The following is a 21,743-nucleotide window of genomic DNA, read 5'->3' as shown; positions in this document are numbered from 1 at the left end:
CGCTCTTCCTTTTGAATTGTATCTTGAAAATGGAAAATCTCTCATTACCTGCATATTCAGTCGCTATGATTTCAAGCTTAGAAACTGTTGTTTGTGAATGGCTGCTAGTTTAAGGGAAGAGAAAGGGTAGACTGATGCATTTTTTTAGTGGAACTTTTATTTTCTGTTGTGAGCATTTAAGTTTCTTCTTTTTTCCTTTTTTGTGCCCAAGCCAGTACTATATAAACGTATTAGGATTCTTAAAATTTGAACTGTGTTTAATTTAGCTGTGAAATTAATGTTGAAGAATTAGTTTAAATACTGATCAGATGGGAGAGGTGCCAGTGATGGAAGAAGATAGGACAAGAAGGGAAGCAAGTGTCCTTAGATACAAAGAGAAGCGCCAGACCAGATTGTTCTCTAAGAAGATAAGATATCAAGTTCGCAAGCTCAATGCAGATAAAAGGCCTAGACTCAAGGTTTGCACCCTTCTTCTTTTCTTTAAAAAATAAAAAAATAATAAAATTGAAAAGGATATCTTCAAGAATGTTTAGAGAGACCCATTATTTTTCTGTACATATTCTATTTTTGCTTGCAGGGTCGATTTGTGAAGAGAGTTACATGATAAGATAAACTCGAAACGGGTTTGGGATATCTGAAGAAACATCTTAATTCTTGGGCCCTATGTTGCTCATGCTCTCTGCTTGTCTCAAATGAAAATATCTGTAACTCCCGTAGTTCAAAAATATCTCTGAAGTAATCTTTCTAAAGACTTTCCGGGCACTTTCTTTTGTATATCCCATCATGCGTGATTGACCTGGTGTTCATACCATGGTTTGGTCCCTATCTGGCTTTTAGTGATGGACTTTTATCAGATCCAGCAATCAAACAGTAAATTGATAGCGAATCAGCAGGCTGGGCAGCGCAAATTGTAGTGGTCCTTCTCCGTGTTCGTTTTCATTTGTAATTCTCATTTTAATGCTCTGGGTCTTCCAACTATTATGGGACCTGTATGTCAGGAGTTGTTTTCTGGAGTGCTAGAAGGAGTTTCAGCTCAGGAAATCTTCAATAGGAATGGAATGTAACTGCCCCACGTAAAAAAGACAGGGCTGGCCTCATCTTGCTGGCTATACTAATTGTTTGAACATTAGCACATGGAATGATGATAAGATCGACCTTGCAGTGTAATTCTACCTCTATTTCCTCTCGCAGAGAATGTTATAATGCGAAAAAATAAAAATTTGAATTTTAATCGAGATTAAGACAGAGATATAGTTACGCCCAGTGATTGTTTTCCAGTATTTGCCCAGCAGTTTGAGTTAACGTATCATTATGATTCGCCCATCGAAAATACTTGATTGTTTAGACCAAAAAATAAGCACGCACTTGTGAATAATTCAGAGATGCTGTAATTTTCTCATTAACCTAATTCTTCCCATTAAAAAGGGGAAGAAATTAGCTGTTGGTTTCTCTAAAGTCCTGATAATTTGCCAGGAGATTTTCTTATTACTTTTTTAATCGTCTTTTGGTGCTTTCCCTTCAATTGTCTCTTTCAATATAAGGTGGGCCTACGATGCCAAGAGAAATGGCTATGGCAGTGACAGTAGCCATTGTCACTGGCTGGCTTGAACCTATACCTGGGCCCTAAATGAGAATGGTGGATTATAACAGAGTCCACAGTAGGGCTCTCATCAACAAAACTTCGGGATCCTTTACACAATTAGGGAGGGAAACACTCGGCTCACCACTTAAAGTTATTGTTTTAAAATCCAGTTCGGTCTGGCAAGTGAATTTAAACCTGAAATTGAACAGTTTTAATTAAAAATTAGTTGGGAATCGAAACCGGACAACTTGGATAAACCCAGTTGACACCTAATTTTTATATAAGTATATATAAAACTACATTGTTTTTGCTTTATTCAGTAATTCTCGAGAAATTCATAAAATTTCTCAATTTTTCCAACAATTGCATCTTGGAAAATTTCTTTAGAATTGTTGTCACTTTGTTTCAACGATCATCAAAGTTGGAATGTAGATCACAATGAATAAAAATATCCAAACCAACATTTATAATCTTCTATTAGACGGAATGTCCTGGTCTGACAATAAAAAAATAGAAATGAGAAAACCTAAATTACCTAATCTTATAAACCTTCAAAGCCATTTCAGTTGCGATTCGTGAAGAAAAGCAAAGCAACAAAAGACGTCAAGGCAAGCCATACCAATTGAAATCTGTAAATAAGGCTAGATAAAATTGATGTTGCTTGTTTCTTTTCACAATTCTCTTTCTTTCACTCTTTCTCTTCTTTATTCTCTGTCTCTTTTTTGAACTTACAATTCTTGATTAGTTAATCTGGCATCGATTCTTTCTTAAACCCAGATGATGATTTGGATGAAATGGTTGGGTTGCTTGATGAGTTGGTCGGATTGCATACTAGTGTTGAAGGATTTGGGAATGTTGCCATTGATGTTAGAAATGGTGAGCTAGAGTTGGTTTGTTTTATTTGTTCTAACCTGCTTATTGTGTCTGAGAATGTTCTCGTTCTGGCTTTGAAAACATTGGCATTATTACTTCATGGTATGTGCTTTTTTCTGCACAGAATGATGCCTTTTGTTCTTTTAAATGGTTGGTTTATGGATGTAGAATTTGGAGTGTGAATTTATAAAAAAATATTTTTTTTTTGCAGAAGGCAATTTTTTATATTTTTGCTATATATATTTTTTAGTTTCACTAGATCTTCAATGTTTACTTTCAGAAGAAAAAGATCATGACTTAATCCTTTATTTATTTGTTATTGGTGGGTTTTTCTGATGTTTGTATCCTTGTAATATACATATGTTCACAGTATTAAAATGTTTCGGTCTAGTGATTGACCGAAGATGATGGTTGGCATTTTAAAGGTTGGAATTGAAAGTTTATAGAAGTATTGAATACTATGTTTGCTATTGCTCCTGCTGCTGCAGCAGCAACTAACAATGAGATCATGAAAGAGTTAATTGATTGAATTTAAATTTGGTTTGTATATAAATTGGTCAATTTATTACATAGTGATTCAATTACTAATATGATAATTGAATTAAGTTTAAAAACTATGATTTAATTACTATATCGTAATATCAGGTTAATTTTTTTTTTAGTTAATGTTTTGATTTTCTACTCATTGTTTTTAATGAATTTTACCCATAAAAACTAATTTTCTTAAGATTTATGTCACCAAATTCCATCATTTACCATGTGTTTTAATAAGATTTTCACCCTTCTATTTAATTCTATTAAATCATATCACATGTGTATCAAATATGTGCATAAATTTATAAGATCGTCTCCTATAAAATAGAATTATATATGTAAAAAGTAAAAAATAAAAAGCAAGAATTAGTTACGAATATTTTTCTTTATCAAATATTTAATATTAAACTAGAAAACAATAGGAAATTTAGCATCTAATAAAATGTTATTATCAACAAAATCACGAATGAGAAATCTATTCTTTTCTGATTAATTGTGATTTAATGGCATATTCTATTCCCAAGTTATTGGGATTTAGAAAAAAAAAAAAAATGACCCAAATTATCAATTTAATCTACTGTATTCTAAATTAATACTTGTTAAATAAACTAAGGCCTAACATCAAGTTTGAACGTTAACACTAACGGTCAAGCTTTGACCCTTACGTCAAATTACTTTTCAAATGGCAGATTATTTATTGAGCAAATGTTATAGTATTCCGAGGCGAATGAAGAATTTTTATGAGAAAGTAATATAATTATTACATAAATAGGTTATGTGGCTCTGTTGATTTCGATTCAATATAAAAAATAAAACCTTTCCTATTCAGCTAAGAAATTGTGCTCGTGTAATATAATTAATTAATCATAAAATATTACAGTCATGGTTCATGGGGTCGTGGGTGCCCGCAAATTGTCCCATCAGCCTCTTTTACATTCCTCGTCTTCAGTTTAGTCATCAGTGCCCCTTTGTGATTGAATTAATTTTTATCTAGTCAGGGGAGGAGCTCTCTCCTGAGAACCTTTACAAGGGGCAATTTCTCCTCAATATCGTCTTGGAAAGAGGAAATATTTTTCATTTTTATAGCCCCTTTCTTGCTTAGCTTCAAGGCTTCATACAATCTACTTCTTGCTTGCTTGAGATGGATCATCTAGGAAACCTTGAGCCAACCAACATCTGCCATGTTATGGCCTTATCATATCCGGGTCGTGGCCATATAAATCCCATGATGAACCTTTGCAGGTCACTAGCTTCAAAAAGACCTGATATTCTTGTAACATTTGTTGTCACTGAAGAGTGGCTGGGCTTGATAGGCTCGGAGACAAAACCTGACAACATACGTTTTGGCAGCATTCCGAACGTGCTCACCTCTGAGAGAGCTCGAGCTGGGAAATTTCCTGCCTTCTTCCAAGAAGTTTTGACCAAGATGGAAGCTCCGGTTGAGAGGCTCCTTGGTCAGCTTAAGCCACCAGTGAGCACCATCGTAGCGGACACGTATTTGATGTGGGCTTTTGAGATGGCAAATCGCAACAATATTCCGGTGGCCTCGCTGTGGACGATGTCGGTGCCGGTATATTCCGTGTTTCAGCATTTTGATCTCCTTGTCCAAAATGGACATTTCCCAATTGAGTTGAAAGGTATGTCTGGTTTTGGTATTCAATCCCCCCTTCCCCAATTAAGTGTTTGAGCAGTACACCTCCACTCCATAATTGACGTCAATCATTCAAAATTGCTCCAATACAGTGAGCTAATATGCCAGGAATTCCACCTTTTTATCATTCAAAATTCCGTGAGTCGTGGCCCTCTCAGAAAAAAGTGGGTAATAATGCACGCGCTACTTTATTTAAGATCTAGCGGCAAATCTCCAATTTAATAATGGTTTGATAATGCTTTGGTCAATCTCTTATTACATTTCTAACAGCCATGTGACTTAGCAGGAAAAGATATCTAAACAGTACTGCTTTAGAAGGAAAGACGCTGTCTTTGTACTTAATATTTTTATCTTTTAAAAATATTTTAAGGATATTTAAATTTTTTTTATTTAAAAAATATTTTAAAAAAATTCAAAGTTTAATATTTGAAATTCATGAAAATGGAATAACTGTTAGGCTGAGAAGCCTCGAGAAGGTAACAAATGTTTTTTTATATATATATTTTTAGTATGGTAATATTAAAAATAAATTTAAAAAATTTAAAAAAATATTATTTTAATATATTTTTAAATAAAATATTTTAAAATATTACCATCACTAGTTTTTGAATATAAAGAGGAAAGAGAGCTTGAAGAACAAAGAATTAAAAAAATAAGTTTTTTTTATTGAAGAGACTTCTCCTTCGAGGTCTATTCTTCTAAAGTTTTATCTTACAACATTATACAAAATCTTTATTTATACTATTTTTTAGGCCTTTGTTTACATCACTCATTACATTGAAAGCACTTAAACACATTTAATAATGTACTTTTATGGTACAAACGATAAGATACAAATGACAAGCTAGTACAATACTAATATCAACCGATAATAGGTTTATGATCTGGAGAAAGATTTTGATTTGATAGGTTATTCTGATCTTGTATAGTTTGGACTTGTAGGGCCAATATATAGTCATTGTCGCAAGCATTTCCATCTCATGTGGTTCCAGAAGCTGTGGTATGCCTAAAATTATCTGATTGAGTTTTTTTTTTTTTGTTTTTGTACTACCTCTGCAAGTCATGGAGATGAGTAGAATATTGAGAGTCATATAGATAATAGTTAATTTCTTCATCAGGATCTGTTCCTTTAGGTTATATTTCATTAGGAATAATATTGTTCTTAAGGCATACTATTTTTTGCAAGGTCTTGATGTTTAGAAGGTTATCTAGGAGGTTTTTATACAGGGAGTATGGATAAGTGTTGTATACTGCAGCCTGTGAAAAACTCATAACCAAATTATCCGTTGAAGCTTTGAAAGGCATGTGGAATATGAAAATAGAGAATAAATGGGCAAAAGCTTGCTTAATAGACTTATTATGAAGTGTACTGCGATATACTTTAATCCAACAAGTTTGTGGATAGGGCCATTTGGATTTTTCCTGTTGGAGAAGAGAGATCCATTGTGTGGGGTTGTGAAACCAAGTGAGAAACTTAAGAGTATAGTACTAAGAGTCTACCGGCCAATAAGTCTGGAGAAATCTGAAAAAAAGAAATCAATAGGAAACTCGATAGCAATATGGTACAGGTGACAGAAATACCATAAGAAAAAGTAAAGTTCTTTAGGGAACAGTCCAGAAGGTTAGAAGATGAAGAGGTGAATGAAAAGATATTTGAGATGGATGCCTAAGCTTTGGAAACAAAGAGAAGACATATCATAGTTGAGAAGAAGGTAGTTTTGGAGGCTAAACAATTTGTCTCTAGCTTGCAGGTCAAGAGTGTGGTTAAGAATCATTTCTTGAGCAAGAGAAGGTAAATCATTTGTAGAGAAGTCTTGTTTAGGTAGTGGTGGATTGGAATAAGAGGTCATAAGAATCAGGAGAAGGAGTAATGTTTGTGATTTGGGTGGTCTAGTTAGCATATCTGAGATCAAGTTCTTGGTTCCTTTTATATACTCGATGGTGAAGGTGTATGGAAAACCACTCTATTAATCTCAGAAGCTGTGGATGAGGAAGCATCTTATGCTTGAACTGTAGCATTTTTAGAAAATAAGAATAGTACATGATCACTGTAAAGTGATAAACTGCTAGGTGAAACTTAAATTTTTAGATGCCATACTTTATAGTTAAGATTTCCTTGAAATTGGAGTGGTAGTGGGTTTCTCAATCCTTGAATGACCCACTTTTGTAGTCATATATGTGTTAGTAACTATCTTTATCTTCGAGGAGTACAACACTCCAATACTTGTCATTGGCATCAGTTTGGAGTATGCGTTGTCTTGTTGATGAAATTACTAAAGCAGGGAAATTTTGTATGGCTGTCTTTAATTGTTTGACAGCTTGTGTCTACTTTTCTATCCAAGGGTCAGCATCCTTCTTGAGCATGAGTTTAAGTGGCCTTGTTATCTGTGTAACTTTAGGGATAAAATTTCTAAGATATTGGACAATGCCAAAAAATTATTGAATTTGTTTTTTTATAAAGGGGTTATTTGGAAACTTTTGGAGTTCTTTAGCTATATGGGTGCCACGTGTATAAGCACCATCTACAAAGAGCATGCCAAAAAATTCGATTTCTTTTTGATAGATGAGCATCTTACTTTCAGAAAGCATAATACCATGGTGGTGAACAATCTTTGCAAATTATTTTAACAAAGTAGCATGTTATTCCTCATCTTTGGAGAAAAGTTACACATCATCAATGTAGATTAAAACTGATTGAAGCATGGGTTCAAATACTTTAATCATGGCCTTTTGAAATAATAAGGGTGCTAGTTTGAGACTAAAAGGTAGGACTTGCCATTGATAATGATGGTATGGTATGCAGAAGCCTGTTTTATATCGATTTGCAGGGTGAATGCCAAGTTGCCAAAATCCAGCCTTGAGATTAAACTTGGAGAAAACTTTGGCATTGTGAAGGTATGAGAATAATGTCATTGTATTTGGCAAGGGAAACTTATCATCTTGTAGAAAATGATTCAAGGGTTGATAATTAATTACTAGCTTGAGCTTGCCTTGTTTTTATTCAAACCTTTTATTAACATAAAAGGCTTTATAAGACTATTATGAGTTTATAGGTTCAATTAAACCTTACGCCTGTAACTAGGCATATTCCTTTTGAGCTAGCATCTTATGCTCAAGATTCATTCTTGAATGACTGACTTTCGTGGAATTGATGTCTTCATTTGTGGAATTGATGTCTTCATTAAGCTTAAAATGAAGCTCAATAAAAAACTATGGATTTTGCTATAATGGATGTGAACATTTAGCAAGAAATTCTTGATGAGAGTTTGACCATGAGTGTTGGATTATTTAGGCTTTGATGAAGGTAATGTTTTCTGTGAGAGAGGGTTGGATTTCATATAGTGAAGGGATATTTGTATATGGAAGAAAATGAGTTTTATACTGAATACCACAAGAAAGGATTCTGAACTTAGATTTGAAGTAAACATCAAACCCAATGATTAAATCTTTTCGAGGTAAAGAAGAACCAAGGACATAAGTTTTGACTGAACATTGGGGCAGGATTTGTATGGTAATAGGCTTTTTAGTTTTGAATTGGGTGTAAAAAACTTGATTATCAACAGCTCAAAAGTATTTTTTATGAGGGACACAACAATGAGGTAGAAGAACTTTAGGGTTAAGAATGGTTTTGTGGGCTCCTATGTCAAATAAGGCTATGACTTTGATGGGCTTAGCATATGTGGATGTAAGAATGGTAATAGGGGCTAAAGGTATTGGATGTGAAGGGGAAATAGTAGGTTGAGCTTGGTAAAGTTTATAAATCTCATCATCAAAACTTTCATCTGCCATAGCAGCTATGGTATCAAGAGTGATCGCATCCGTTAGTGAGAATAAGGATTTAACTTCATCATCATCAAGATTGAACTTTGTATTTTAGGCCAGAAAATCAATTAATTTCAATGATTGGACCTTTTTTTATGGACATGTTTTTGCAAGGTGACCTTTGCGTTTACAGAATCCTTGAATATGATAGATCTTCCTCTTTTCAATCCTTATCATACTTTTTTCTAAAAGTCTCCTTCTATTATTTATAGTATTAAAACTCTCATCAAACAACCTTCTCGTGTGGCAAAAGAATATGTTCAAGCTTTCTTTTTTGACTAACATAAACTTTCTGCCACTTCTCAAGAACAATTTGTTACTTTTGAAATTTCTTCTAAATTTCCAGGCCAATAGATTTCTCAAGGATATACACATTCATTTTAGTGCTATTTGACGAGCCTTGCCTTATCATGGTTGTAAAGGTTTACATGTTGCAGCAAGATTAACTCTTCTAGATACCCAATATCTAGAGTATCAATATACATGCATTTGATCTCTTGAAACCACTCTCAATTATGGTATGTAGTTGTTACTTTCTATCCCAACTTCAATATGATTTTGAATGATCCTCAACTTCATCACTTTTTAAAAGTCCAACTACGAATCACTGGTGCTGATTAAGTTTTAGACACTTATCAAGCTACTCTTTATTATCAAATGGCCTATCAGGTCTAAAATCATGCCTTTAATTTAGTACTCCCTGTTACCAATGATGTTTTACTTATTACTGCTGATACCAATTAAAGAGCCACCTGTACTCATGTCTCGCGAAAAATCCCAAAAGAGAACTTACAAAAGTTACTCCCCTCTTCTTTGATTACCAATTGTGAAAAGCTGCATCAAATCTTCATCCCTATACAATCCACAGACCTGAGTTCACCAAAAAAGTTGACGGTGCTGTTGAAATCATCTTTAAGAAGGGAGAATCTTCCACTTCTCCATTAGGAATCTTTTCCTCCTCCATCTCAATGGTGCAACTTGCTCAAGATCTTCTCCTAGTACCCGTAGAGTCTTTCTCTATGGACAACCCGTCTATTTTTTTTCTCAAAACAATCCTTTTTTTGGGACACTTGTAATTGTGATAGCTATTGTAATCTAGACATAAACGCTGACTAGTACCCGTAGAGTCTTTCTCTATGAACAACCCGTCTATTTTTTTTCTCAAAACAACCCTTTTTTTGGGACACTTGTAATTGTGATAGCTATTGTAATCTAGACATAGACGCTGACTCTTATAAACAAAAAAACAAAATCTTTTGGTAAGAAGCTGCAAGCCAGATAGAATCAATGAGATAGAACGATGGACACTTTGGGATAACCCTTTGAAAAATTTGACTATCTTGTCAAGTATACTCTCTTGGACATGTCCAGACCAAGTCTCCATGTATTAACCTACAAGACCTTATGATGATAAATTTTCTGCTTACAAGAACAGGTTAAAAATAAGGTTTGTACTTTTCTACAAGTTCACAACCCTTAAGGCGTAGATGCTAATGGCCGCTTTAAACAAGTCACTTAAGCATAAGTAGTTCTCAATTGGCAAAGTCAAAATGCCATCGCTCAAAATTTTGTTCTTTATAGAATTGAATCTAAGGTTGACATGGTTTAGACTAATATGAAAAAAATGATAGTCTTTGTTGAATCTCGAATTCTATATTTTGAATAACTGTGTGATGAAATTAAATAAAAAATCTCTACTATCCATGAGTATTTACTCATTCAAGCTTCTAATGGCAAACATGCAGACCCTCAGAAGGAACACAAGATTCAATCTCTCAAAAAACAACTTAAGTCTCTTCAGGCTGAATTAGCCAAATCTAAATCTAAACCTTTTACTTCCATCATCTAAGTTAACCTTTTATTATCTAGACCCTTATTAGACTAAACATTTCCCTTCCTACAACCCACAACCTCCACTTACCACTCCTTTAACTTGATGGTCCTTTTCAATATTCACATGACTCTTATCAACTTATGACTCTTATCAACTTATAATTCAGTTAAATTAACCTTCTAACCCTATTTAGTTTTTTATTTACTATCTATTTCTAATAGACTTCTTCTAAAATCCTTAACTATCAACCTCTTGCTAATACATCTGAAGAGTGGAAACACCCGTTATGGCAGCTATAAGTTTTTCTTTTTTAATTTTTAATATTTATATGTCATCGCTGATCTTTGCCTAGACTTTATACCTTCGAGAACAGATATTTCAAAACCATACCAGGCAAAATCCCTTATTTTACTCACGTGTTTCCGTCATTCCTTTAATTTTGCTATTTTTAAAATTTTATTTAGCCAGTACCTTGCGTTATTCAAATTTTGTTTAATTATTTACTCACGTGTTTCCGTGACCAATGTTATTGCTTAATCTTCATTTAATTCTTTAATTAATTCATCTTAATTAATTAATTCCACGCACACTTCGAGGGCTTTGGGTCCTGACCAATAAATCTATCCAGCACTCAAGCTGGTAATTAGCATACCCACACTGTATATTAATGCCTAATTAAGTAATTCTTGCCTGCCCTTGGCATTTCACAGAAAGAGGAGAGGAACTAGTGGAATATATACCAGGGATTTCTTCAACGCGTGTCGTGGATCTTCCAACGTGTGTGTATGGGCATGGACGAGATATCTTGCATCGAGGATTCGAAGCCATTGCAAGTGTGTCCAAGGCACAGTTTCTTCTATTCTGCTCAGTCTACGAGCTTGAATCTCAGGCGATCGATGCTTTAAAAGCAAGCATTTCATTACCTATCTATCACATTGGTCCTACCATACCTTACTTCAAACTAGAGCAAGAAGAGATTGTTACAGGTCCAGGTGAGACGACTAACTATTTCCGATGGCTCGACATGCAACCGAGAGGATCTGTCTTGTATGTTTCTCAGGGCAGTACTCATTCAGCTCCAAGTGCCCAATTGGATGAGATTGCTGCTGGCTTGCGCGATAGTGGTGTTAGGTACTTGTGGGTGGCAAGGGCAGAAGCTTCTTTGTTCAAAGAGGGTTGTGGTGGCATGGGTTTGGTAGTGCCATGGTGTGACCAATTAAGAGTATTGTGCCATCCTTCTCTTGGGGGGTTCTGGTCACATTGTGGATGGGGTTCTACCTCAGAAGCTGCTTTTGCTGGTATTCCATTGCTTACCTTCCCTTTATACTGGGATCAAGCCCCGAACAGTAAGGTAATTGTTGATGATTGGAAGATTGGTTGGAGAGTGAAGAGTGGATTGGATGTGGACAAGTTGATAAAAAGAGATGAAATTGCAGGGCTCGTAAAAAGGTTTATGGATTCGGAAAGCGACGAGGTGAAAGAAATGAGGAGAAGAGCAAGAGAAATTAGTGAGATTTGTCGACGAGCCATTCGGAAAGGTGGATCATCTGATACCAGTATTGATGCCTTTATTGATGACATCTTGCGACACCACAAGAATTAAGCTGATAACTGCATGATATTTCTGCTATTGTCAATGTTCTTGCATTGATTCCCAGCTTTTGTACTCAGTGCTCTTGTATCTGACGTTTCTTGATTACGATAGAATCTTGATCTTTCCATTAGAAAAACAAGCAGATCACTGAGATTTCTCCGAGTCATAAGGCTACCTGAAGCTTGTACGTTGTAATATCTGGTTTGTGAGAACGCGAATATTTTTTATTTGTTATGACTAAACTAGTATCAATTCTTCCCTTTAAGATTGTGTCGAGAAGCTGGAGCAGTGTAATTTTTTTTGAGAAATCATCCTTGAAATCAAGGAGCAGATTAAGGCCTATGATCACCAATCAATAAAAATCTTTCTGATTAAAGAACGTTTTGTTCTCAAATGGCCTTCTGATATCTACAGAATTATGAAGGAGATGGGCCTAAAATTTTACAGTTTTCGAGATCCTTATGTTGTTGGGCCAGGGGCTCCGATCTCAGTCACCATGAAATTTAAGCATTGGTATTGCGTTGGAAAATATTTTTAATTTTTTTTAAAAATTATATATTTTTATTTTAAATTAATATATTTTTAATATTTTCACATCGTTTAATATATTAATATCAAAAATATTTTTTTAAAAATAAAAAATATTATTTTTATATATTTTAAAATAAAAAAACATTTTAAAAAATAATCATTACTATATTTTAAATACCTTTAAAATAAAAATAAAACTTGGCATTCGGCCAGCCTTAAGGGTGCCAGTATCAATACAAGCATCAGCAAACCTAATGGAGAGGACATGGCTGGACGTCTTTTAGCCCGTACTAGTAATTCTAATTGTTTTTACGCTATATAAGTGTTTTTCTCAATTTTTTTATTTTTAAATTAATATTTTTTAATATTTTTAGATAATTTTGATATAATAATATCAAAAATAATTTTTTAATAAAAAATATTTTTTTCATATATTTTTAAATAAAAAATAATTTTAAAAATAAATATAACTATACTACCAAGCACTGCATTAATCACGCCGTAGATGCCATGGCAGGTGGCTATTGAGACTTGTAAGAGGAAAAGTCCATTTTCTTCTTTGAACAAGGAATAAATGATCTCACCATCCATGTTGTCAACCGACAGCATCCTAATTTCGGGAAAATATATCTAAACAGATTTTTTTAATCAAAAATAGCACTCAATAAAAATAAAAATTGAAAAGCTAGCATAATTTGAAGGATATTTTTAAAAATAGCATGTATTTATGCTTGTTCTATTAAAATGACACAGTATTTTTTATAAATACAAAAATTATCCCATTCAAAATAATGTATTTACTTGAAAATTTTAAAGTTGCAGTGTTGAAAATAATAAAATGTTAAAAATTTTAAATAGTTATGATGTTTGAAAAGAAATAATAAAAAAAAAGGCCCCACCATTGAAAATAATGTCAGATTTTGACAAGTGAAGAAGGAGAACCACCGATTTTGCGTTTAGGAGAAAAAATAAGAAATATTTAAGAAATATTTTATAGCTTCCAATTCCATTCCAACATCTTTGGCAAGGAGTTCTGGAGTATGATTATATTTATTTTTTAAAATTAATAAAAATAATATTTTTTTAAAATTATTTCTAATATTAATATATTAAAATTATTTAAAAAATAAAAAAATAATTTTAAATAAAATATATTTAAAAATATCATTCCACAAGCAGCCCCGTACCTTTCCCCGTCCATCACTATATAAAGAAAAAATAAAATCCAACATCAGTTACCTCCGCAATTACAAGCACCAACCACAGCCCAAAGATGGGTACCCTCAGAACGGAACCACCCACCACCCTTCACGTGGTGGCGATGCCATATCCCGGAAGAGGCCACGTAAATCCCATGATGAATCTTTGCCAACTCATGTCTTCCAGAAAACCAGACATACTCTTCACCTTTGTTGTAACAGAGGAATGGTATGACCTCATCCACTCAGATGGTAAGAAGCCAGCCAACATCCACTTTGCTACTATCCCCAACTGCATACCGTCTGAGGTAGGCCGTGCCAAAGACTTCCTGGGATTCTTGGAGGCCGTTGCCACAAAAATGGAAGCTCCTTTTGAGCAGCTCCTTGATCGGCGTGAGCTGCCGGTGGATATTATTATAACTGATACTTACCTGGACTGGGTGGTTCATGTTGGGAATCGGAGAAGTATTCCTGTTGCTTCTCTTTGGACCATGTCAGCCTATGTTTTTTCACTGTCCTGTCATTTCGAGCTACTCGAGCAAAATGGCCATTTGCCGGTCGAGCTATCGGGTATGTAAGAGAGAAGCTTTTGACTCCTTTTCTCTTTTGCTTTTCTTTTTATTAAGTCTTATAATTTCTCAATAAAATCTTTTCATTCTTATTAAATCAAGAATTTTATACATTTAAAATTTTCAATCTCAGTTTTTTCTTATAAAAAAATTGATGTTATTTTATATGACATTTATTGTTTTTTTATAAAAAAATTCAATGAAAACTCACAATAGAAAAATGTTTAAGAAATTGATGCAAATATTTGTTTGGATAAAATTGATGCTTCATTGGGGGGGCATTCTTGATATTGTCCTTTTGTTTTTCACAAACACTTCGCCTTTGCCTTCGTTGCTTTCAGGAATACCCATGTCTAGTTTGAAACTCGGTTCAGCCTAGTAAGTTAACTTAAAATTTAATTGATTAGAAATTAGAATTGGGTTGGGTTGGGTTGGTTTGAAGGAAAAACTGAAAAAGAAAAAATTTAATGTAACCTGGTGGATTCCATGATTTAGTTGGTCCGGCAAGATGTAGTTAAAACCTGATTAAAATTTTTTTTTTTTATTAAAATAACTTTATTAAAAAAATATTTGATTTAATCAACTTAATAATTTATTTAAAATTTAATAATTTATTCAAAATTTTAAACCAAATATTAAATCGAGTCGATTCTTAAAACTATGTATATATATACTTATTTAGTGCTTGAATATAAATAAATTATTTTTTATAATGTTATTAATTTTTTTTTTTTAATATTACAATCTCGATTGACAAAAGGCAATTTATTCCAGTGTTTGTCCCGATATTTGACCCAAATCAATTTTTTTCACAAACACGTTGCCGATGCTTTCGGGAATATCGAGATAGAATCACTCGCATGGTACCTTTTTGTCTTTCACTGCCCACCAGCCGATGTCTGCTTTTTGGTTAAAACGAAAAAAATAAATGTCATTAGACTGCAGAAGGGCCAAATTTAAGGTCGTCATTTCACGTGGCTCCCAGGAAATTTGGCTGCCATAAAATGATAAGTCATCGCTTAGTGGTCCCTAGCTATAATTTTGAGTTAGGCATGAGGATTTTAACTGATGTCGCCGCCTCTTGTTCTGTCCATTGCAGCAAAGATGCCTTTGCTCTCTGTCAAGTCTTTTGACGCGCTTCCAGTAGAGCCTTCATAAAATATTCATTATTTGAGATGCATTAGGTAGCTTCCATGCATTAATATTGTTTTGCATCCTTCTAACTTTATCAGGAATGCTATTTACTGTGATAAAAATTGTTTTTTAAAATATTATTTTATTTAAAAAATATAATTATACCGCAATGTTAAACAAGATCTTAGGCTGCAAGCACTAATGTAGATGGCAAGATTCATAAAAAACGAAATAGCGAAGGGGAATACAAATATTGTTTAGCTCGAAGTTATAAGCAATACACGGGATTAAGTGGTCTGCGTCTCTGGTTCTTGTAATTGAGCATGTCATCTTATTCTGATCTGACAGTGGGGAAATAATATCTCTGCAGAAACAAAGTCTAAGGTTATAATATCCACTAAATTCATCATTGCAAATTCACTTCATTTGCAAATCTTCTTGTGTTTTTCAGAACGAGGTGAAGAACGAGTGGACTACATTCCTGGAATTCCTCCAACGCGTTTAGTTGATTTTCCAAATATATTTCATGGAAATGGTCCACAAATCTTGCCCCGATCTCTAAAGGCTGTTTCACTGGTGTCGAAAGCTCAGTATCTTCTATTCACTTCTTTCTACGATCTTGAAGCCCAAGTAGTCAGCGCTTTAAAACCCAAGTTTCCTTTTCCTGTATACCCTATTGGCCCTAGCATACCCTATTTCAAAATCAAAGACACCTCTTCAGTTATTGGCAGTCATCACGATGTGCCGGGCTACATTGAATGGCTAAATTCCCAACCTGAAGGCTCCGTGCTATTCGTTTCAATGGGAAGTTTCCTTTCAGTATCAAGTTCCCGAATGGATGAAATTGTTGCCGGGGTTCATGATAGCGGTGTTCGATTCTTGTGGGTGTCCCGAGGGGAAACAACTCCTTTCAAAGATGGTGATGGTAATATGGGGCTAGTTGTGCCATGGTGCGACCAATTAAGGGTGTTGTGCCATTCTGCTGTTGGAGGTTTTTGGACACATTGTGGGTGGAATTCCACTCTTGAAGCTGTTTTTGCTGGAGTTCCAATGCTTGCTTCTCCTATATTTTGGGATCAAATTACAAACAGAAAATTAATTGTCGAAGACTGGCAGATAGGATGGAGAGTGAAGGGGGAGGTGGGAAGTGAAATTTTGGTGACACGAGAAGAAATTTCAAAGCTCGTGAAAAGTTTTATGGATGCAGAGAACATTGAGGTGAAAGCAATGCGGAAGAGAGCTAAAGAACTTCAAGAGACTTGTCGTGGAGCTATTGCGAAGGGGGGATCATCTGACGCTAATCTTGAATCTTTCATAAGGGATATTTCACAAGGCCAGGCCAAGTGAGCTGGTTGATTATGAATTAAAGTAGTCTTCAATCTTCATCCTTGAATAATGCATTAATTTTCTAGCTAATTTAAGACCTACGACCATGCATTTTTGGAAATGAATGTGAAATGCATTTTTGAAAATGGATGTGAATTTGTAGCTTTCTTAACGAAATTTGCATAATAACAGAGTATTTGAGTAGACTCTACTACTTATTTTACTTGTGCTCCACTGTTACTCTTATATGAATATACATGTTTTTCTGACATTTTTTACATAAAAAAATTAGAAGTATAAATCAAAAATTTATACAAGAATCTACTTAAATAAATTAATAATTATCAATATAAATAAATAAATAAAATTATTAACGATAACTAAAAATAAAATTACAAATATCTAAAGATAGATTAGAGCTAAATATTTGATTTCACAACATAAAATCTTTATTCAGTTATGTTTGCTCAAATGTTTATTAAAATTAAATTTTTATTCAATCAAATAATAATAATAATAATAAATATACATATAAAATCTATTAAATAAAATAAAAATACACCATGTAAAACTGTACATATTATAAATATTATTTAAAAATAAATATTTTTATCTTTTAAAATAAAGTTCATTTATTTAATGACATATTAAAATCATAGAGGGATAATGATCAAAACATAAATAAAAAGATATTAAAAAAAGGAAATTAAAAAAATTAATTAGAATAAAAACCAAAATTAGAATTACAAAAGAAAAAGCAATGCTAGTCTAGGTGCCCTAAGTGCATTAAAAAAAACAAGAAGAGAAAAACAAGTGACTTGGTTGCATCCTTGATTGAGTTTAATAAGTTAGAAATGATAAAAACATATAAAATGATAATAATCATATGAGATTTTTATATATAAAAAAGATTACGATAACTTGAATAAAAAACCTCTTGAAAGTATGAAATTAGATAAAACTTGAATAAAAATAAATCAGTCTAAGTTAACTTGAGTCAGCATAATAGATATGTAATTTGAGTATTAAGAGACGAACTAACTCAGGTTATCCTGCAAAACTCGTGACTTGGATCATAAGATTGAAATAACCTAATAAAAAATTTTTTTTTTAAAGAAAACCATACATCCAACATTGTTTTTACAAAAAGCTAATATCAAACGATGAAACCAAAAAAAAAAAAAAGACTAAGAAAAAGGATGTTAACTCGCATTAACTTTTTATACTTGTGACCCAGGTTATTAAATAAAAAAAACCATAAATAAAAGAATTACAAAACCCAATTCCCGACAAATTAAATGATGAAGGATAAAATTAAGAAAAAAATTAATTACATAAAAGGATTTAAAATAAAAAAATAGCAATTAAAAAAATAAGAGTGGAAATTAAAATAAAAAATAAGTTAGAGGGTAACCAAATTTTTTTTATTGAAGAGTTAAATTGAAAACAAAAATAAATTCAATAACAAAAATAAATTAAAAGAATGCACACTAAATTGAAAAACAAATAATAGACCATAAACTTATATTAAATAATAAAATTAAAAATCAATAAAACTTTTACAAAAAAGCAAAGAAAAAATGTTAGAAATCAAAAGAAAATGATTGAATTGGAAAATATAATATATGAAAAATTAAAATTAAAAAATTGAATAAAAAACAATAAATTTCTTATAAAAAAACCAAGAAAAAAAAATAAAAATTAAAAGAATAACGACTAAAATTGAAACACAAAAAACATAAAAGACTAAGTTGTATTTTTTAGAAAATAAAAGAGAAAAAAAGGGGGAAAAAGAAAAACTTACCAGTAATAAACTGATCCACTCCACCATCATACACCATACTATGAGGAAGAGGATGTGACAATGCCTTCCACATAAACAACACTGTCAAAGGGCATGTTTGGTCATCGAGAGCTGTCAAACACGTCACACAAAGGTCATAGACACCTTCCACACGTTGGTGCATGGAGAGTATACACCGATATTTTTTTGAATATTTTTATTAATTAATCAAAGTAAAAAGATCAAAGTGCCCCTCATTGATATGGAATTAACAAAAATAATGTGAAAAGATGAAAAAATGAACTTATTTTTTCTTTAATAACAAAAATACATTTGATTAACAATTCTATTTTTTTTTAACTTTTAAGATTATTTAGTTGTTTTATTATTTAAAATAAAATAAAATAATATGTTTACTTGTGAACATAACAATCATGTAATGACTAATTAACCATGAAAAGAAAGACCACAATAACTTCAACTTATTTAAAATTATTTTACTGATCAATTTTTTTTATTAGTATATACAATGATTTTAGAGTGGTTTTTGATAAATACAAAATTATTCCTATCCTTTGTATTAGAGAAGTCTCATGATTCCTTATCATGTATTGTTGTAATTGCTTCAATTTATTTAAATTTTGAATTTGTATTTTAAGCTATACACTTATCCTCAAGGATAATCTTCTAGTTTGTTACAATCCTTTATATTTATATCAGCTAATCTAATGAGAAGATGTGTGACATATTTCCTCTCCTCTGTTTCTCTACTCTTTTAATGTTTTATGGTATTAGAGCAGCATCAATCAATTGCTCTCTTCCCCAGCCACTAAAAACATGACAACAACCAATGCCAAATCTACGCTTGATATGCAAAATACAAATGAACCAAACACATCTCTCATCTCCATCAATATATTTGTCCAAGTCCCACTCAAATCACCATAACTAATTACATCTCTTGGAAACTTCAATTCCATACACTTTTTTTTATCAAATATGACCTCTTAAGATATATAGATGGATCCAAACCTTGTGCACCCTCCACTATCATTCAAAACAACACCACTGTACCAAATCGTGCTTGTAATACCTAGATTAGACAAGACCAACTGATCTTTAATGCTTTAGTTAGATCTCTTTCTCCTATAATTATTCCATTCATTGCTAGAGCAAAAACATCAGAAGAAGCATGGTTGATCTTAGCAAATACATATGCTAAGCCATCTTGAGGGCGCATCAAGAATCAAATTAAAAATATGAGCAAGGGGTCTCGCACTGTTATAGAGTTTCTTCAATTGATAAAATGTCAGGCTGATGAACTTGCTATTCTTAGGGCACCAACGGATGAAGATGACCTCACAGACAAAATTCTTGATGTTCTTGAGGATGACTATAAAGAGCTTATACATGCAGTTCAAGCACGAGATACCATGATCATGTTCGATGAACTCCATGAAAAGCTTTTTAATTTTGAAGCATCTCTTTAAGGTGCAAAGTCTGAACCCTTTTATTTTCCAGCCACAACAAATCCTGCCAATCATAACACTACTAGTTGGCGTCCCTCTTCGCACTTTAGTAACACCAACAATAATTCGCGTCCCTATGGTAACCATGGTACAGGTTGGCGTCCCTTACCTAATGCCAATAATCAATCCCCTGTATTTCCTAACGCTGGAAAAAACTCGTTTTGCAACCAACGACCTCCTTCACGTCTTTATCTTGGTTACTGCCAGATATGTGGAATACAGGGGCACGCTGTTAAAAGATGTTCCTCTTTTCCCTTAGTGCCAAATTGACCAAATACAAGTCCAGTTGCACCAATGAACAACACTACTACAACTTGGCAACCTCAATCTCATTTTGCATTTAACATTACTTTCACCACTCCTCAATGGCTACTGGACAGCGGTGCTGCTCATCATGTCATTGTTGACCTGAGTAATCTATCTCTTCACACACCTTACAATGGTTTTGATGAAATTATGATTGACGATGGATCAAGTCTTCTTATAACGCACATTGGTTCTACATCATTTACCACTCATAACACATCTTTTAAATTAGACAATATTTTATGTGTTCCCAACATGAAAAAGAATCTAATTTTCATCTCTCAATTTTGCACATCTAATAATGTCTTTGTTGAATTCTTACCATCCTCTTTTTATGTGAAGGAACTTCGTACAGAGGCAATCCTTTTGAAGGGTCAAACAAAAGATAGGGTGTATGAATGGTCGGTTCCCTCTTCCCTGTCATCTCCACTAGTAGCCTTTTCTAGTGTTAAAACTTCTTCATCTACGTGCCATCATAGATTAGGCCATCCTGCATTTTTAATCTTACTACACATTATTTCACATTATTAGTTAAATTTGTCTTCCTATTTTATTTTTTATGTAATGTTTGTCACTGCAATAAAAGTCACAAATTACCTTTCTCTATATCTACTATCTTCTCATCTAAACCACTTGAAATTATTTTCTCTGATGTGTGGACTTCACCTATTCTTTTCCATAATGGTTTTAAATATTGTGTCATATTTGTTGATCACTTTACTAAATACATTTGGTTTTATTCTCTTGAACATAAATTTGAAGTTAAAGGTGTATTTATCTGATTTAAAGCTATTGTGGAAACACACTTTCAAAATAAAATCCATATAATTTACTCTAATAATAGTGGTGAATACATAACTCTTCAAACTTTTCTTGCTACCCATAGGATCACTCACCTTACTACTCCACTACATACTTTTAAACACAATAGATACTCTGAAAGACGTCATCGTCATATTGTTGAAACCAGTCTCACTCTCTTATCTTATACCTCACTTCCTTTAACGTTTTGGACTCATGCCTTTGCCACTGCTATTTACCTAATAAATCATATACCCACCCTTACACTAAATCTATCATCCCTCTATGAACGCATTTTTGGCTCCACCAAATTACTCTAAACTTAAGATTTTTGGTAGTTTGTGCTGCCCATGGTTATGTCCTTATACATCTCACAAATTTGAGTCTTGTTTCAAATCGTGTATTTTTCTAGGTTATTCCTTACTCAAAGTGCTTATTTGTGTTATCATCCTCCCATATCTAAAATGTATGTTTCTCATCATGTTAAATTTATGAAATCAATCTTCCCTTTTTTTACGTTAAACATACAACCTGTCAATCCATAACCAGCCACTGTCTCCACATGGATCCCTCTTATAATTACAGTCCCAACCAACCAAGCTACCACCGGGACATTTAACACACCATCTATAGTTCAGCCTCAAGGTCAACCCTCTTATGATGCATCGTTCCCCA

General features: G+C 33.1%; 3 protein-coding genes across 5 annotated transcripts in view; all 3 read left to right on the top strand.

Moving 5' to 3' along the window:
- Nucleotides 1-1,129, top strand: part of LOC105125917 (zinc finger protein CONSTANS-LIKE 16-like) — a 1,849-nt gene extending 720 nt beyond the window's left edge. The window contains exons 2-3 of one of the 3 annotated variants that reach the window (XM_011026591.1): nucleotides 309-458; nucleotides 578-1,129. In XM_011026591.1, coding sequence (XP_011024893.1) covers nucleotides 309-458; nucleotides 578-604 — 177 coding nt within the window. In that variant the 3' untranslated portion in view covers nucleotides 605-1,129. Of the gene's footprint in view, nucleotides 202-308; nucleotides 459-577 lie in introns of those variants that run through there. The other 2 variants (XM_011026594.1, XM_011026592.1) reach the window with 2 other exon arrangements.
- Nucleotides 1,130-3,793: 2,664 nt separating this feature from the next.
- Nucleotides 3,794-12,032, top strand: LOC105125916 (UDP-glycosyltransferase 87A1-like). Its single transcript, XM_011026590.1, has 2 exons — nucleotides 3,794-4,626; nucleotides 11,007-12,032. Exons 1-2 carry the CDS (start codon nucleotides 4,131-4,133, stop codon nucleotides 11,897-11,899), a joined length of 1,389 nt encoding a protein of 462 aa, XP_011024892.1. The 5' UTR covers nucleotides 3,794-4,130; the 3' UTR covers nucleotides 11,900-12,032.
- Nucleotides 12,033-13,602: 1,570 nt separating this feature from the next.
- LOC105125914 (UDP-glycosyltransferase 87A1-like) lies at nucleotides 13,603-16,872 on the top strand. Its single transcript, XM_011026589.1, has 2 exons — nucleotides 13,603-14,190; nucleotides 15,775-16,872. Exons 1-2 carry the CDS (start codon nucleotides 13,695-13,697, stop codon nucleotides 16,668-16,670), a joined length of 1,392 nt encoding a protein of 463 aa, XP_011024891.1. The 5' UTR covers nucleotides 13,603-13,694; the 3' UTR covers nucleotides 16,671-16,872.
- The last annotated feature ends 4,871 nt before the right edge of the window (nucleotides 16,873-21,743 follow it).

This window comes from Populus euphratica, unplaced genomic scaffold, assembly GCF_000495115.2.
Source record: "Populus euphratica unplaced genomic scaffold, PopEup_1.0 scaffold44.1, whole genome shotgun sequence".
Taxonomy (NCBI): Eukaryota; Viridiplantae; Streptophyta; class Magnoliopsida; order Malpighiales; family Salicaceae; genus Populus; species Populus euphratica.
The sequence above is the reverse complement of the archived record's forward strand: the minus strand, read 5'-3'. Positions and strand labels throughout refer to the sequence as shown.

What these genes read in the sequence shown, in the direction of transcription:
- LOC105125914 (XM_011026589.1), top strand. Translation starts at nt 13,695, where the DNA reads ATGGGTACCCTCAGAACGGAACCACCCACCACCCTTCACGTGGTGGCG. An exon ending in TTTGCCGGTCGAGCTATCGG is followed by an intron (nt 14,191 to 15,774) that starts GTATGTAAGAGA and finishes TGTGTTTTTCAG; the next exon opens with AACGAGGTGAAGAACGAGTG.
- LOC105125916 (XM_011026590.1), top strand. Translation starts at nt 4,131, where the DNA reads ATGGATCATCTAGGAAACCTTGAGCCAACCAACATCTGCCATGTTATG. An exon ending in TTTCCCAATTGAGTTGAAAG is followed by an intron (nt 4,627 to 11,006) that starts GTATGTCTGGTT and finishes GGCATTTCACAG; the next exon opens with AAAGAGGAGAGGAACTAGTG.